This window comes from Pangasianodon hypophthalmus, chromosome 24, assembly GCF_027358585.1.
Source record: "Pangasianodon hypophthalmus isolate fPanHyp1 chromosome 24, fPanHyp1.pri, whole genome shotgun sequence".
In the NCBI taxonomy this organism is placed as follows: Eukaryota; Metazoa; Chordata; class Actinopteri; order Siluriformes; family Pangasiidae; genus Pangasianodon; species Pangasianodon hypophthalmus.
In genome coordinates, this window is record NC_069733.1 from 15,466,489 (window position 1) to 15,483,762 (window position 17,274).

At 39.1% G+C, this 17,274-nt stretch overlaps 1 protein-coding gene across 6 annotated transcripts in view; it reads left to right on the plus strand.

Moving 5' to 3' along the window:
- The window catches only part of ksr2 (kinase suppressor of ras 2), a 106,205-nt gene that overhangs the window by 23,395 nt on the left and 65,536 nt on the right, over positions 1-17,274 (plus strand). For 5 of the 6 annotated variants that reach the window (XM_034299107.2, XM_034299106.2, XM_034299109.2 and 2 more), the window contains exons 4-5: positions 5,739-5,774; positions 6,588-7,110. In XM_034299107.2, the coding sequence (XP_034154998.2) occupies positions 5,739-5,774; positions 6,588-7,110 (559 nt within the window). Of the gene's footprint in view, positions 1-5,738; positions 5,775-5,977; positions 6,018-6,587; positions 7,111-17,274 lie in introns of those variants that run through there. The other variant, XM_034299111.2, reaches the window with a different exon arrangement.

Here is a 17,274-nt window from a genome sequence, read left to right on the forward strand (position 1 = left end):
CAAATACTAGTCACAAGCAGTCTTCAAACTACAAATGTCACTCAAATGAACATTTAATAATAACAACAGAAGAGTAATAAAAATAATAAGAGTATTTAGAGACAGAGGTCATTGATCAAATGACAAGATAATCACCAGAATAAGTCATATCAAGTGGCTTTATTAACATTTCAACCATATACAGCTAGTACAGTACACAGTGAAACGAAACAACGTTCCTCCAGGACTGTGGTGCTACATAAAACAACAAAGAACCACATGAGACTACACAGAACTAAATAAGACCTACACATTACTACAATCAGACAACATGTAGTACAAGTTAGGAAAAGTCACAGTGCGAGCAGACAACAAAATACAAAACAATAAATAGATATTGTGCGAGTGCAATATGTACAACACAATAAATACAACACAACATAGATGCTGAGGCTGACATTGTGTACCAGTGCTTTAAGAAGCGCTGAGTCTTCTTATGAGTCTTCAGGCGTCAGTAGATGGGTAGGTGTTCCACCAGTGCAGAATTAAAAGGCTTCATTTTAAATTAATTATAGAAGATAGGGCAAGTGTTATTTTCTGCTTGGTGAGCCATTTTGAACAAGAAGCCAGAGGCACTTTTTTTGGCGTTGATAAACTAAAGCATCCATTAATTAATTAGTGTCCTTTAAAACAGTTAAGAAAGGCTTTATGAGTAACCCAAATAAATCCTGCATGGTCTTTCGGCATTACCTGTTCTACATGGAGAAGTGGGACAGTGTGGAGGTGGAATTTGGGGCTGTTGGACAGGGTCAAGCAAGGCCACACTGCTGCCTAATCTTGTTTGCATTACTGTGACAGGTTGAATCAGGTCAAAGTAGGAGAGCTACATAGTATAGGAACAAAATAAACAAGAGTTTTGTCACAGCATGGGATTCTCTAGGGTTCCTCATGTATAAACCATCTTCTGTACATGTCCCTGTGACTGAGCTGTTACAATACAAGTGATAACATGTTCGAAGGAGCACATTAATACTGTATAAATATGTGATTTAACAAAAAGCTGGAACTATTGTTAGAGAAAATTAACACACAATCGTCGGGTTAATTTAGTTAAAATACAGTTAATGTTTGCTGTCACGTTCATTCATTCATTTTTCTTCCACTTTTCCTTGTGGGGTTCGCCATGGTAACAGTCTCAGAAGGTCAGCTCCTCAATCCCTGGCTAAAGAGTTCAGATCCCTCTGAGGGAACCCCAAGCCAGCTGTGAGATATAGTCTAGCAGATCTGGGGTCTCTGTCCAGTGGAGCATGTCTGACACAGCTCTAGCAGAAGCCGACCAGGGGCATCCTTGTAAAGAGCCCAAACCACCTCAAATGCTTCCTCTAAATTTGGAGAAGCAGCAGCTCTCCTTCTAGGCTCTCCCGGAGTGCCAAGCTCCTCGCCCTAATCACAGAGTGTAAGCCCAGCAACCCTGCACCCTGTATTCACGACCTTATTCTTTACATCACTACCCACAGCTCGTAACCGTAGATGACCATAGGAAAGGGCCCTAGATGGACCAGTAAACAGAGCTCTTTGTCTCCAAACTCCTGTTTCACCACCAGAAACCAGTCAGTCTGTGTCAATCTTGTGCTCTATTTTTCCATCACTAGTGAATAAGATCCCAAGAAACTCCTCTGCCAGGGGCAAGGTCTCAACCCTCACCTGAAGGGAGCATCCCACTCTGTTCCCCCACCCCTTTTTTCTTTCCAATTTGGTCTAGCCAATTCCTACCCACTGGCTAATTGTCCCCGTCCCTTGATGGGGGACAACCATGGAAAGTTGAAGGCTAACACATGCTTCCTCCGAGACGTGTGAAGCCAGCCAAGCATATCTTTTTTATCTGCTGCTCATGCTGCTTCACAAGGCAGTGTAACACACTTGGAGGAAAGTGCTTTCTGCCTTTTTCTGCATACCTGAGCTCACAGTTGGAGAGAAAGTGTGTCATCCCTTCCACCCAGAGAGCATGGCTACTTTTGCTTCCTTGGTCTCCTGGTCACATATCTTGGTGACATCATCGTTATTCAATCTCATGACCTCCCAGTGACAGGGGGAAACTGTCAGAGGTCCAGTTTGGAAGGTGCCAAAAGAACATCATCTGCAAATAACAGGGACGTTTCTATCCTTCCATACTGGCCACCTCTGCATCCTTGGTTGCATCTTGATCTTGGTCTCGCAGTAAAGTACAACTAAACCACAAACAGTCATTTCACTAAAGCACAACTTCACGTACAGTATAATATATAATATGTAAGGAGTTTGTGCTTTCCCAACCAACGTGTCTGATCCGAGTCAAGTCAGGTGTGTTTATGACTCTGCAGGGTTGAAGGAGTTTATCGTGCCGCTGAAAAGCACTTGTTATGTCGTCTGTCTTCACTTTAGCTGAACAAATTTTGAGTGATTTCGGATTTGCCCTAACATGTCAAGCAGTGGGTGGGGTTGCAGTTTATTTATTTTTTTGTCATCTCCCAGCATAATTAAAAGACTTGTTTGTGCCTCTTCCACGGTGCCGCATCAACATGTGACAAGGGCCCTCCAGCTTGCCTCGCTGTGCCCGTAGGGGTGCTAATATGGCGTGTCACACACTCCTACACTCCCACCGTCCTCTAAGAGTCACTCGGAGTGCGAGCATGCCACTTACATAGAGGACACTGGGAGGAGAGGATGAAGAGCTTTCCAGCCTCCTCTCAGCTACTCCAACACCTTAGGAGTTATCTAACATATCTAACTAATCGAATCAATTTCCAGTTTATTCCATAGTCATACCAGACACTCTGATTTGCACCACACAGTTGAGTTGATCTTATAATTATATTTTTCAATATATAAAGAATAGTGTAATGAGTAAAAACCTCATTCAGATGTTTGCTAGCCTGAATTGTAAAGTTTTTTTCTATTACGGTTCCCTTCTGATCTAATTAGATTTGAATTTTCTACGTTTGATTTTCTCCAAGCTTGACACTAAACTTGATTGTAAATGATTTGTTCATGCCTTTCCTTCCCCACTGTTTTTTTTAACTGTAGCAAAAATCAGTTATGTTCAATATATTTTTGTGTAAATGTCCAGCTCTATAAAGGTCTGCTTTTCTCTTTTCTGCCTCTCGTGTGCACTGAGATTTAATTTGTTCTTCAGGGTTTTCTAGCTTGTGTTAGTGAGAGAGAAAATAAAATTGTATCATCCAAAGACACAGCACAAGATAAAATTTTCTTTCGTGAGAGGAAGTCATGTTAGAACTGTCAAGATACACCTATGTCCTACACAAGACAAAATTGAACATGAGACGAGTGTTATAGGATGTGCTGCTGTAATCTGGAACAGTGCACACACCCTCAGTGCTTACATTATAGCTGCATGTATAGTAGGGATGTAACCAATCAATGTGTTCTAAATGAATACAAATAGGAGGTGCAGTATTCTTTTTATTTATTTATTTATTTATTTATTTATTTTTAATACAAAGCTTACCAGAAAGCTTCATTTTGAGACTTGATGTGTGCCTCGGGACTGGGATCCCACAGGATGAAACAAAAAAAAATGGTTTTTTCACACTTTCCTGCAGAGCTTGAAAGCAAAGCTTGCTGGCCGGTTGCCAGGTTTCAGCAAAATTTCCACCTCAAATAAATCTCAAAAACCTGAAACATGAAAAGATTTAACACTAGCCCAAAAAGTTTGGGCATTGGACAAGGGAGATATATTTTTCATCTGTTTCTCAGTCTTTGCATGGGGAAACAAGCTAACAGTGGTGCGCACGCATTTCTGATTTATTTATGTAGAGCTGTGCTCCATATAGCCCATGCAGAGTGCACGCTGTGCACATGGCAGCATATAAATAATATAATAATTTTTTTAACAATGTTCATTGCGTGTGTTTTTCATCATTCTTAAATGATCGCTCTTTATCAATATTTAAAAAAAACTTTCTGGACATTATAATGAAAATGACCCAATTTTGCCTAGGAGCAGCAGTGTTCCAAGTAGTTCTCTGAGCATGTCAAGCTAACTTTTCTGATCTTTCTCGACCACAACAAACCCAAAAAACTAAAGTAAATCCGATAAAATATTATTAGGTGGCTACTGCTGTCAATGATAATCAATAGTTCCTTGATTTGGGAAAGAAATCAATGCTTTGAAACTTAGATAACTTGCTTACTCAGTCCAAGGTAGAGGTAGAAAATAGAAATCTTCTCACAAAGTTCCACAGGACATCTAGTTCAGGAGGTGAATAAAGTTATGTCCTGAAGATTGCTTTTTGTTGTTGTTGTAGTTTATGAATGAATTTTTTTTCTTCTAGTTTTGTAGTGTTCCCAGGTCGTAGAGACAAAATTACAACAAAAAAAAAACCCATTCTAGTTTAAATACAAATATAGGTACTAATATTTGGAACACTAAACAAGTACAGATGTAGCTATAGATAGTGGCATTGTGTTACACCCCTAATGTATATGTTTATATGTAACTATGCAGCTTGATTCTGCCATGTATGTGAAAATTTTATGCAGATTTATCTCGCAATTGCGACTTTGCATCTTGTAATTGCGAGTTATATTTATGCAGCTGTGACCTTTTTTCCTCACAACTGCAAGTTAATATCTCACAATTGTGATTTGTGAGATGAATCTGAATAATATTTCCTCCTACATTGCAGAAACAAGCTCGCAAAACTATTAGAGACACTGAATATAAAGTGGGACTGGCTTTGCTCTGGAGCTATGAGGCAAAATGACCCCAATCTCGATGATCGTAATGATCAAAAAATGAAATAAATGTGGTCTGGTAGAAGGTTTCTGAACTATCTGTGCTTCTGGTGAGTTAAATCAAGTAGCAGCTGAACTGCATAGTAAAAAATTCTAATACAACATCTGTTTGCATAGCCATTTAAAAAAAATTAAATGATTGTTTACTTGAAATCCAAACGATTTGTTTGTAAGCCATTTGAAACAATTCGCAGACGTACTTACGTGCTTTAGATTTATCTTATCATACCGAAACGACCTGCAAATAAGAGTGTAGTAATATAATATCATTCCATTATTCCATCATCAGCCGGTAAAGTGGCAGCTATTGCGCGTGAAAACATATCCTGATGTGTTGGAGTAGCTGCCTCTTCACTCAGTTTTCAGCAAGGCTTTAGGAAATAAAGCGCAAAGTGCTTAAACACAATGAAACGCCACACAACCTGCGAGCTTTTAATGCGCCCTCCTGCTGACGTTTTTCTCTTCATTTAGGCTTTAATAGGAGCACAAAACCTCTTCAGTGAGAGAGAGAGAGCTTATCAGCTGGAACAAAAGGTGGCTCACAAATAGGAGAAGTTCACAAGCAGTGCAGAGGGTGTTTAGAGGGAAAAAGACTCTAATGCAGGCTGTAAAGGCGCATTAGCACTGAATTATCATATTACTGAGCAGAGGCTAGAAACAAGAAAGTGGATGTATACAAGAGTTGCAGAATCCGCACATCAAAAGCCGTCCTGTCAAACTAGGCCGTGAGTTAATGGACTTTAAATGTGAGTGCAAAGGCCAACAGGCCTCATTGGTTGATTTGTGTGATAGCTGAAATTATGATTATAATTTTTAAGTAATCATTTCTAACTCTCTCCTGACACATTTGAAGGCTGGACATGTTGTCAGCGAGAGCTGTTCTAACCTCTGAGGTCAACAAGTTGCGATGTGAAAATGCCTCGTGTCACGCTAATGAATATGTATTTGTTATTCTTTTTTCCAAGAACAACTTGAGGACGACAAATTGCACAGTAATGGAGGTGAAGCACTGTCACATTTTGACTTCTTCTTCCATGAAAGTCTGCCTGCATTTCCACCGTCTTCGTTGCATAATAAAAGTTTGCTGTCACACTGTCACCATTGCCATCACTCTCCGACACGGTGGAGTAGACTGCCTTTCCACACACATTGCTTTTCATTTCCTTTTTTCAATGCTGTCTCTGTTTTGTTGTGATAGATGCTGTCTGACTTCTTCTCAATGTCGATCCGCCATGTGACTCATGGTATCAGACTCGCCGTTCTTCACAACTTCTCTTCTCTTCTCTTCTCTTCTGTCTCATGTGTCCTTCTCTTCTCTTCTGTCTCACGTATCCTTCTCTTCTGTTCTCTTCTTTTTATGTTCTCTTTTTGTCTTTTTTTGTCTCATTTTGTATTCTTCTCTTCTGTCTCATGTATCTTTCTCTTCTCTTTTTGTGTTCCTTTTTGTCTTCTCTTCTTTTTTGTCTAATTTTTTTATCCTTCTCTTCTTGTGTTCTTTTTTGTCTTCTCTTCATTTTTGTCAATTTTTTATCCTTCGCTTCTCTTCTCTTTTTGTGTTCTTTTTTGTCTTCTCTTCATTTTTGTCAATTTTTTTTATCCTTCTCTTCTCTTCTCTTTTTGTGTTCCTTTTTGTCTTCTCTTCATTTTTGTCAATTTTTTTATCCTTCTCTTCACTTCTCTTCTCTTCTCTTCTCTTCTCTTCTCACAATCCACTGCTTGTTTGTTTGTTTCTCTTTACGTGTATTCTGTAAAATATTTTCAGTTTTTCAGATTTTGTAAATGTCCTCACACCACTCTGCCTCTCATGTGTGTAGGACTTGGCAGCACTCAGCCTAAGCAGGACTGGTCCATCCAGTGGCCAACGTCTGAGTCGGGGAAAGAGAACACACCAGCCGGTACCCCCGACCCCGGGCAGTGGGTGCGACTGCAGCTCTCGCAGAGCCCAAAGCCGCAGTCACGCTACACCCATGCTCTGTGCCACAGCCCTCAGGCCCTGGCTCCTCCGACTTTCTACCCGCAGCCTGAGCGGCTGTGCGTGGACGTCTACCCGGGCCTGACACCGCTGGGCATGCTGGATGTAGGACACCGCTCTCTACCCCCATCTCCCAGGCAGAGGCACTTTCCTCACACTCCCCCACGCACTCCACTGGTGGTGAACACCATGACGCCACCGGGCACACCACCACTACGCCGCCGAAACAAGGTGAAGGCACCAGGCACGCCACCACCCGCCAACCGCAAACTCATCCACCTGCTGCCTGGCTTCAGCTCCCTGCACCGCAGCAAATCACACGAGTTCCAGCTGGGGAACCGCGTCGACGATGCACACACTCCCAGGTGAGTACCACAACCATTCAATAATATTTAATATACAGCACCTGGATGGAGGTGAGGGTGCTGTGTATGTATGTGTGTGTGTGTGTGTGTGTGTATGTGTGTGTGTATGTCGGAGACTGGATATTAGTAGACAGAATGTCGTTTTTGTTTTTTGCTGGTTGGACATCATTGTGTGCTTTGCTATAGTCACAAAGAGTATGAAAAATGATGCTGCACAAATACTAGGAGCAGTTCGTTAGCTTCTTCACAAGTTGAAGTTACTGGCTAGGAAAAAAAATCTAGGGTCTTTAATGTCCAAGTGTTAATAGGAAAGGAGAATATTTCTGTCTGTCTCTCTTTGTCTATATCTGTTTTTCTCTGGTCTCACTGTGTCTCTCTTTATCTCTTTTTCTTTTTTTATCTCTGTGCTCTCTCTTGTCTGTCTCTCTCTGTCTGTATCTGCCCCTCTGATCTCTGTTTCTCTGTGCTCTCTCTGTCTCTCTTTGGCTTTCTGACCTCTGTCTCTCTCTGTCTCTCTGTCAGTTCTGTCTCTCTCTCTCTGATCTCTCTACCCTATGTCTGTCTCTCTCTGCTTTGTCTCTCTTTGTCTCTCTGATCTCTCTCTCTCTGTGCCTCTCTCTGCTCTCTGTTAGTTCTGTCTCTCTGTCTCTCTGATCTGTCTTTCTCTCTATGCCTGTCTCTGACAGTCTCTCTCCGTCTGTCATTGCTCTCTTTGTCTCTCTTTGTCTCTCTCTGTTTCTCTCTGATCGCTCTGTTTGTCTCTCTGTCTGCCTCTCTGTGTCTCTCTCTTTCTGGTCTTTGGCTGTTTTTCTTTGTCTTATTTTTCTCTCTGTCTGATCTCTGTCTCTGTCGCTTACTCTTTGTCTCTCTCTATGCACTCTATTCACAATACACTATTGCGGATTAGAAGCTGATTAGTCTTTACAGTTGTAAAATCAGTTGTATAATGTTACAATTTTATATAGGTTTTTATGTTCTGTTTATTTCTACTATTGATAATTTTTAATCAAAGTTTTTTTTTTTTTAAATGCAACTCCAAAGTTTTGTTAGTTGCCTGTATATCACTATATTTTATTTCATTTCATTTTTATTCTCAGGTAACTCAAAATGATCACAGCTCTGCAATGAAATAAGATTATTATTTTTTTGGTAAAAACTGACCTGAACATATAAAAAAATACCCTGTCATGCTGGGAAATTATAATGTTGTCACACTAGTATTAAAAAAAGAAAAAAATACTACTGAGGTCATGGGATGAAGATGGTTTTGAGCTGCTTGAAAATTCCTTTAAAATTTGAAATCTATCTCATACAATGTTCACACACAATTTATTTCACATTTTAATATCAATGTGGCACCAGATATGCTGTTAAAATGATCACACTTATACACTCCAAATACACACAATGTTAATGGTTGTCAGACCTTTTTTTAAATTATATTATATTTTATATTATATATATAATTATACATAATTACATTTTAAATTATATATCTCCTTTTTGGGAAATCATGTTAGTTTTTTTTAAATAACTGTATAATGTATAATGTAAATGCAATAGTTTGGTGTCTGGTGTCTGATTTTTTGGACCCTATTGTACGTGCACGCATGTGTTTAGATCTACATGTGTGTGTATATACTGTATGTGTCTGTGACTGCATTTCCTTTCTGCTATACAATAAGTGAATGTTTATAAGCGCTAAAGTTTTGGGAGCATGCCCTGGGAAGTGGATCAAATGGCATTAGAACATTGATTACCGGTCTCATCTCAGTGATCCAGCGCAGAGCCTGTCGCAGACCCCCTAATCACTGCAGATGAACAAATCCAATCAGGATTGAGCTCCTCCGTGACTCGATTGGGGACTCACAGTGCTCGTTTGAGACTTTTCTGGTTTACCTATAGGCTTCTGGTAAACAGCCACTGATTCATATGTTGCAATGAGCTTCAAACAGACGTCATATGAAGCTCATATCCTGGATTAGCCTGGATCCTGGAGGAAATGTAGAATATAACAGAGGTTTAACGTCCGAGTCCAGTGCCGAGAACTGTTTTTATATCATCGGTTATTAAAAAAAGAATACAGTTTTGCCAAATGATATTTCTCAAACAAGATTCTGTCGTTCTTTTCCGATATCATTGTGTTACTATTGACTAAAGGCAGCAGGGACAATAACATGAGCTCAATAAAGAAACGGACCAACTGAGATAATATCAGGGCTGTCTGAGTACATTTCAAACTTTTAAACTTTTATAGTATATATGTATTAAGGTCGATTTATACTTTGTGTTCGATGCAGAGAGGGGGATCATGGGTAAATGCGGCACTCAGAAACTTGCTAGCATGCGGTCCTCCCATGAGCTAACTGCATGTTGTGTGTCTCTTCAGTGCTATGTGTCAGGTGGACTCTGGTTGGTTGGCTGGAAGGCGTGTCTGATTGTGTACATGGAAACTAAACAATAAAGTGTAAACAGTAAATTTTCCCTCGTCGCATCCAGAACTTTCCGTCTTCTGTAGACGAGCTTATGCTCCAAAACTGCTTTATGAAAGTGACAGAAACGTGAAAGTGAGTGTAAAAATCTCAGTTTAAACATATTCACCCTGTTAATTTCTCAATTTCTTTAATAAACACTTCTACTCTATGATAAAACTCTCGCACTGAAAAGCGAGTATAAAAGAACACAGGGAGTTTTCACCTGCGTTCGTGTATGCTTCACACACAGCGATAAGATCACGTTACTGTATGATGAATTTATTTACGGGAAACTACAATCATGATATTCTGTTAATACAAATATATAGTGTACATCTTGTCAAGAACTGCTTCTTGTCACACATTTTGTGTGCAAAAAGACAAGACAACACCAACTCTCGTTGGAGATCAAGACTATTTAGCGAGACAAGACCAACTGCCAAGACACTCCATAACAATACAGAAAACGTCTGGAGACTCAATTCCTACAACCCTAATTTTTATTCTTACGTTATAGAGAGCTTCTGTCTTACAAGTCCCTGTGAATGAGCTATTGCTATAGAAACGTTAACATATTCGTAAGAGCGAATTCATTCATACCTGTATTTATGCATACCTGTGCGAGCTGCTGTTATAGAAAATTAATCCTCATCTTCTCAGTCGAGAATTCAAGTCTAAATATCAAATGTAATAAACTAAAAAAACTCACTTTCATTTTTTTCTTTCTTTTTTTTTAAAATTTGGGTGTGTAGCAAAGTCAGCCATTTTAATCCGAAGTGTTTTAGAGTTTACAGATTTACAGATTTTTTGGTTTGAATGGAACTGAATGAAATTCTGCATCTAAAACCAACATCTTAAGAAGAATCAAATCAAAACCCTGATATGAACCTCACATCTAAAAGCCCTAATCTGAATGTGACATCTAAGGAGGGTCTGGAATTGAACAATGGATTGCGTAATTCACGCAAATTGAATTGAAACTTGCAAGAATGTAAAGCATCAAAGCGAAGACTGCTTTGCTAGTCTTTATGACAGCTAGTTATTTACGACCGCTAGTGATTTACGACGGCTAGTTATTTACAACAGCTTGTTCATCAGTAATTACGAAATGCGGAGCAGCTTTTAAAGTGACTACATTCATCATCTGTTGCTTCAGGAAGAATTGCGTACATTTTGTGGTGTGTGAGTATCTGTAGACAGGTAGTTTTATCTATAGACAGGTATCTATCAGTCTGGTATCTATAGACAGGTGGTCTGTCTCACACTGAGTGTGTCTTCACCTCCTGTGGTTTTAGGGATATGAGACAAAATCTCAGTTTAAACATATTGACTCTGTTAATCTCTCAGACTTCCGACTTTCTCAGTCGTTAATAAACACTTCTCCTCTATGATAAAACTCTCACACTGAGCAACAAGTACAAATGAACACAGTGAGTTTTTCACCTGCGTTTCATGTATGCTTCACACACAGCGATATGATCACGTGACTATAATAAATTTATTAATGGAAAACTACAGACGTGATATTGTGTTACTATAAATATATAGTTTAATCCTGCAGGATCACGCAATTTAGTTTCTCTTTCTTCTACCGGACTCCCAAAATACACACAGTGTAGGTGATAAATACACACAGTGCAAGTCAATAAAAATAAAAACTAAAGCATCCATCAGTCTGTGATTGACAGAATTGTGGATTTAAACACTAGTTACATTAAAGTGCTTGGATACAAGAGCCCCTCATACTGCTGAAAACAGACTTCAAGAATACACTTGAAAAATGCTTGCAGTGAGAATTCACTTCGTTTATAGTTAGTCACGCATGACGTCCTGACGTGCATGTAGAGACGTGTACGTAAAAGTATAAATCGGCCTTTAGGCAGAAAATCCTTTTTTTTTTTTTTTTTTTTTTGAAGGCTTAAGATCTCACGTTTTATTTCTAACACTTCGTTCACTTTCTGGCTAAATGACCTTTGCGTCACTAGATATAGGCTCTAAACGAATGACTATCAATTATGCACTACACAAAAAGTCATCTTAGCAACCGAAAATATCTTGAATCTAGTCAAATTGATCTTATATTTCCTAAACCAAATGTTAGAGATTATTCAACTAATTTCTAGACATCTCTACTAATTTCAAGCTTTAAATTTTCTTATTCTATTGACAGACAATTTTGTTTCTGTCTAAAAATAAATGTTTAAAATGACCAAAATGATTTACCAATAGAACAAGACTATTTATTTCAAAGTTTCTTAGTCTTAAAGGATTCGAGACCAAAAAACATCAAATCCTTTTCGATGGCCAAGTCTTTTCTTCAGTGAGTTGGCTTCATTCGTGCACTGTGTTGATGATTAGGCTGTTTTCTAGGAGGAATTATTTCTTGTCACATTTTTTGTGTGCAAAAAGACAAGACAACACCAGCTCTCGTCGGAGATCAAGACTGTATTTAGCAAGACAAGTCCAAATGCCAGGAGACAAATCCATGTCAATACAGAAAACGTCTGGAGACCAGACTCAATTCCTACAGCCCTAATTATTAGTCTTATCTTATATAGAGCGTCCGTCATACAAGTCCCTGTGAATGAGCTATTGCTATTGAAACCATAACGTATTCGTAGGAGTGAATTCATTCATACCTGTATTAACTGCTCTCACTTCTGTGAGTGCTGCTGTTATAGAACATAAATCCACACACAGAACGTAAAGCATCAAAGCGAAGACTGCTTTGCTAGTCTTTATGACAGCTAGTTATTTACGACTGCTAGTGATTTACGACGGCTAATTATTTACAACAGCTTGTTCATCAGTAATTACGAAATGCAGAGCAGCTTTTAAAGTGACCGCTTTCATCATCTGTTGCTTCAGGAGGAGCGAAATTGTTGGACCACTTTTTTGGATTTATAGGGATTGTTTTAAAATTCCATGCATTTTGTGGTGTGTGTCTGTGTCTGTGTGTGTGTGATTGTGTGTGTGAGGATCCTTTGGTATCTAGAGACAGGTAGTCTTTGTCACACTAAGTGTGTCTTCATGGCTGCAGAGATATGAGACAGCTCTGGGTCGCCCCTTGTTTTCTCATGTGCACAGTGATGGATTCATCTGTGTGTGTGTGTGTGTGTGTATATATATGTGTGTGTGTGTTTGATTTATCGAGAGGGTTTTGAGTAAAATGCTTGACAGACGTGGCGTCATCTTTGACAGGTTTGAATGGAAATTGTCGGAAGCAGAACATTAGGAGATAATCGAGTTTTTTTTTTTTTTTTTTCATTTTAATCATGACTGAATCAGCAACTCGCCCGGGTATCTGTGTGTGTGTGTGTGTGTGTGTGCGTGTGTGTGTGTGTGTCTGTGTGTGTGTGCGTGTGTAGGCACTTCATACTGATCCAGACTTAATCAACTTTAAGTAAGATACATCTCTTACACACTAAGAGTGCTCAAGTTATCTCTCTGTTTTTCTCTCTCCTCTCTCTCTCTCTCTCTCTCTTGCTCTTTTCCTGCTCTGTCTTTCTCGCTGTACTCTCCCTTTATCATTCTTTAACTGGCATTATAATTTCTTGTTACTCTTTCATTCTCTACCTTCTCTGTGTTCATTCTGTTGTTTTCCCCATCTGTGTCTGCTTTCTTTTCCTTCTTTCTTTCTTTCTTTTTTTTCTTTCTTTCTGACTACATTTAGTGGTATTAGGAGAAGATGAATAGGGAACAGGAAACACCATGTCCATTTCTTCTCTCTCATTAGTTTGTGTTGTGGTCATCCTCTCTCTCTCTCTCTCTTTCTCTCTCTCTCTCTCTCTCTCTGAGGAGAAGCTCTTGGCTCTGTCACTTGGTCACTTGTGCTGCTGCTCATAAGTTTAACATCTCTCTCTCTCTCTCGCTCTCTCTCTCTCTCTCTCTCTCTCTCTCTTTGAGAAGCTCTTGTCTCTGTCAGTTGTGCTGCTCATAATCTTCAAACATCTCTCTCTCTCTCACTCTATCTCTCTCTCAGTGGTGTTTCTGTGGGTCGAGATCCTCCTCTACACTGGCGGTAATTAATAAGACTCATTATGTTAATGAACATCACCCCATGTGTGTACAGTGGAAAGGCCAGCAGCTCCCAGTGCTTCAGTATCACACATAACACGGGTCATTACAGTGTGAGAAATGCCTGTCGAGGCTCAGTCACGCACGCATCTTTATTGCGACTTTATGAGAGCCGGCTAAAGAGCGTTACGAAAGTGCGCGAGTGTGAGAGCGAGCGTACGCGTGGGACTTTCTCCGTCTCACCACGTTTGTAGCAAATGTTAAGCACTGCCTTATTGAATCTGATGTTTGCTAATAAATCAGGGAGATGGAGAGACCCAGAGGAGGACGAGGAGGAGGAGGAGTGAAGAATAGGGGGAATATGTAGGAGAAGAGCTATGAATCACTGAGTATTGCCTTCATTCTGTTTTTTTTTTTTTTTCTGTGACTGAATTACTTGAATTGAGAAATTTCTGTCAAAGAAAAAGATTTGCGTTGTCCTCAGTGCAGTGTTGCTCAGTATTAGAGTTGATTAGGTTGGGTGCCTCCACTTTTCTTTCTCTCTCTCTCTCTCTTTATCTGTCATTCTCTCCTACCACCCTCACTCATCACCCACCACCTCTCAGTCTTTTAATGAGCTTTTTTATTCCAGAAACCTTGAGAAATGAAATAAGGCTGGCGTTTTGAACGTGCACAACTTTGCCTTCAAGTACTTCTCTATCAAGCAGGCAAAAGTGCACATGATATCAGCAATGTAGCTGATTTCACCTATCAAATGAAAATACATTCAAATTTATCTTTAGTTACACAAAAGTTTAATTAATAATTAGAGATTATACTTCGCCTTCAAGAAAAAAGTTTTCAGCTTGGATAAGAAAATCCAACTGTGATAGAGTTGAGGCAGGAAATAGAAACATAACCTTTTAAAATCCAAGACTTTTCCAGATTTACATTTTCTCATTCTCATTACCACTCTCATTGCTACAGTTACAGATATGTTGTAGTTACAGAATAACATGCTTTAAGGGAGGTTTCATTTATGCAGTGTTTAGTCTTGAACCAAACCCTGGTGCATTTTGCTCTTTGGTGCTGTTTGTTTGTGCAGGTGAGAAGTGGGAAAGCTATTTGATTCTGAATCAACCTAAATACAGGAAGTGAACCAATCATGCCAAGCGTTTTGATTTGCGGATGACATTTGTTCTGTAGATGCGAGCTGCTAAAGTGAGCCACAAGGCACAAACTGAGCCAAAGGACAGAGCTGTGTGATGTGTTCTGGACCGAAGAGAAATAAACGGCGGATGCAATACACAAAATCCTCTAAACTAGTCATTTCTATAATTATCTTGTAATATTGGGCCTCATTTATAAATCTTTCGTAAAGTTGTGTGTAGATGTTTGTGTAAGGCAAACCCAACAAAATGTTTTTGCAAAAGTTATGGAAGCGCTGATTTTCTTTCTACTCGTGTGCATATGTTGATCACCCATAAAGTGCAAAGCGTATTCCTGACACAACTCATTTGCATATTAGTTTGACTGAAAGACAAATGTAGAATATATTTATAATAGATTTACAAATCTTTTATCAGCTGAGGTGTTTGTTTACGGCTTACAGCTATGCGCAGACAGACCGGGCCGTCCTCCGTTTATATGGTGCCATTTCTTTTGTCATAACCGAATGATTAGTTTTATTTATCTTAATTCATGGGTTTATGTTGGCACACTTTCTTAATTTTTTATATGCTTTTTCATTTTAATTTTTTTTAATGCCAATTCACAAAATTTTCTCAATGGTATTCTTAGTCCCTGATCTAGTAAATAGGAGGATGTAAGTAGGAGGATGTTCTTTTGAGACTTAAAAGCTCTTCTGTAAGTTGTTCTGTTTAAGGACGTCTGCTAAATGCTATAAACCTAATAAAAATAAGCAATTTAAACTTGACAGTATTCCAAATATAAAAATGCAGTAATTCATACAAATTATATGATTTAAAGTCAATCAAGTCGAGGTTTACATTAGTAAGTTTTCTTATGCGTAAATTTACACACACTCAGGAGCATGAGTAGGATAGGAACATTTTTCTGAATTTACCAGAATACCAAATTTCTTGTGTAAATGCTCGTATGAATGATTTATGCAGAAATCCATTTGTTTCTAGCTGATAAACGAGGCCCATGGAGAGCGTCTCGGTGTTGTCTGTGCTTTCTGTTGATTTCTGTGCACTTTTGGCAAAGTTTTATTTACTTTTTCTGACATTGTATTTCTGTTCTGGTTTCACTCACTTCCTTGATTAGTTTGTGTATTTAATCCCTTCTGTTTCGTGGTCTAGTCGTGTATCTGTGTTGCTACGGTCCGAGCAGTTGTTCTCCTGGTTTTGCCAAGTTCCATGTTCCGAGTTTCCTGGTTTTGACCCGTGCTTGTGTTTTTGTTTTTGAATATGCATTTGCCCTGTCTGACGCTGCCTACTGGTGTTTCAACCATTGCTACAGACTGAGACAATGATTTCTGGTTTGTCAATAAAAGTAAACGCTGATGTCACACACTTGCATCCTGCCACTTCACCTCCCCGCATGTTACAGTATCTGTTTAGTGCTCTAAATAAATTTTTAAATTAATCTAATATACAACAACAAATTAATTAGGGCGCTCGTATCATTTTCCAGTAAGATTTTCATTAAATAATGAGGAAGAATGACGAAAACATGCACAATGAGCGTACCAGACACTGTACCATTTTTTAAATTTATTACATTTCATTTTTTTGGAGACCCCAACAGATAAGTACAGCCTTGTGCACAGTGCCTACTCTGTGTGGGCATTATGGAGTGGCTGCTCTGCGGGAAAGTGACAGCTTTAAAAAAGAAACGCTAACCTGAAATCTTATTTGCGCAAAGAGCCACACAAAGCAAGCACATGACGTTGTGGGACGAAGGGTTGAGCAGCCCTGAGAGCACTCAGACCAGTGCACAGAACTTATTTACCAAACAGCACAGAACTCATCCACGGCCAGTGGACATGCAGCATGCATGGAAGATCAAGGCCTGGAGAAATATACCTCTCACCCAGTGGAAAAAAATTCAAAGAAAGAACAAAAATATTGAATAGTCTGCCTCCTATTCATATCTGTATTTATATTCATTTAGAACACATTATCTGCTCAATCGTAAAAGTGTATTCATGGATTCGGTCGCACCTGTAATGTAAAATAGCTATTTTAAATCTTTTCCAGTCAGATGTTTTGTCGTACCATGTGAGAGTTAATGTGTGATATTGGCCAAAACCTTGAGAAATGAAATAATGCACTCGTTCATGCTTGATTGCCCACTTTTCATATTCAGAAAACACAACACCGTATAACAGAATGTAACAATTTATAAATTTAAACAATTCAAATGAACAAATTATAAATTAAAAAAAAAAAAAAATTCTTTGTTTTAATTATCCATCAGTGTAATAGTGTAGCTATATGTTCTTGTGAAATTTGAGTTGTTAATCCTGAAAGGACCTCTCCTTGGTTTGGTGTGAAATTTTGATGATAAACCTTCCATCAATTTCCAGTCACGAGACGTGCAGGAACTGCGTGATTTGAGTTCATTAGTGGAACTTTTTTCCGCTTTTGCTTCTCAGGAGTGCGATCAGTCCCCCTGAGTCTGGGTTCGGATCTGCGTCGCCTCGCAGGAAATGAGGAGATAATTGGTG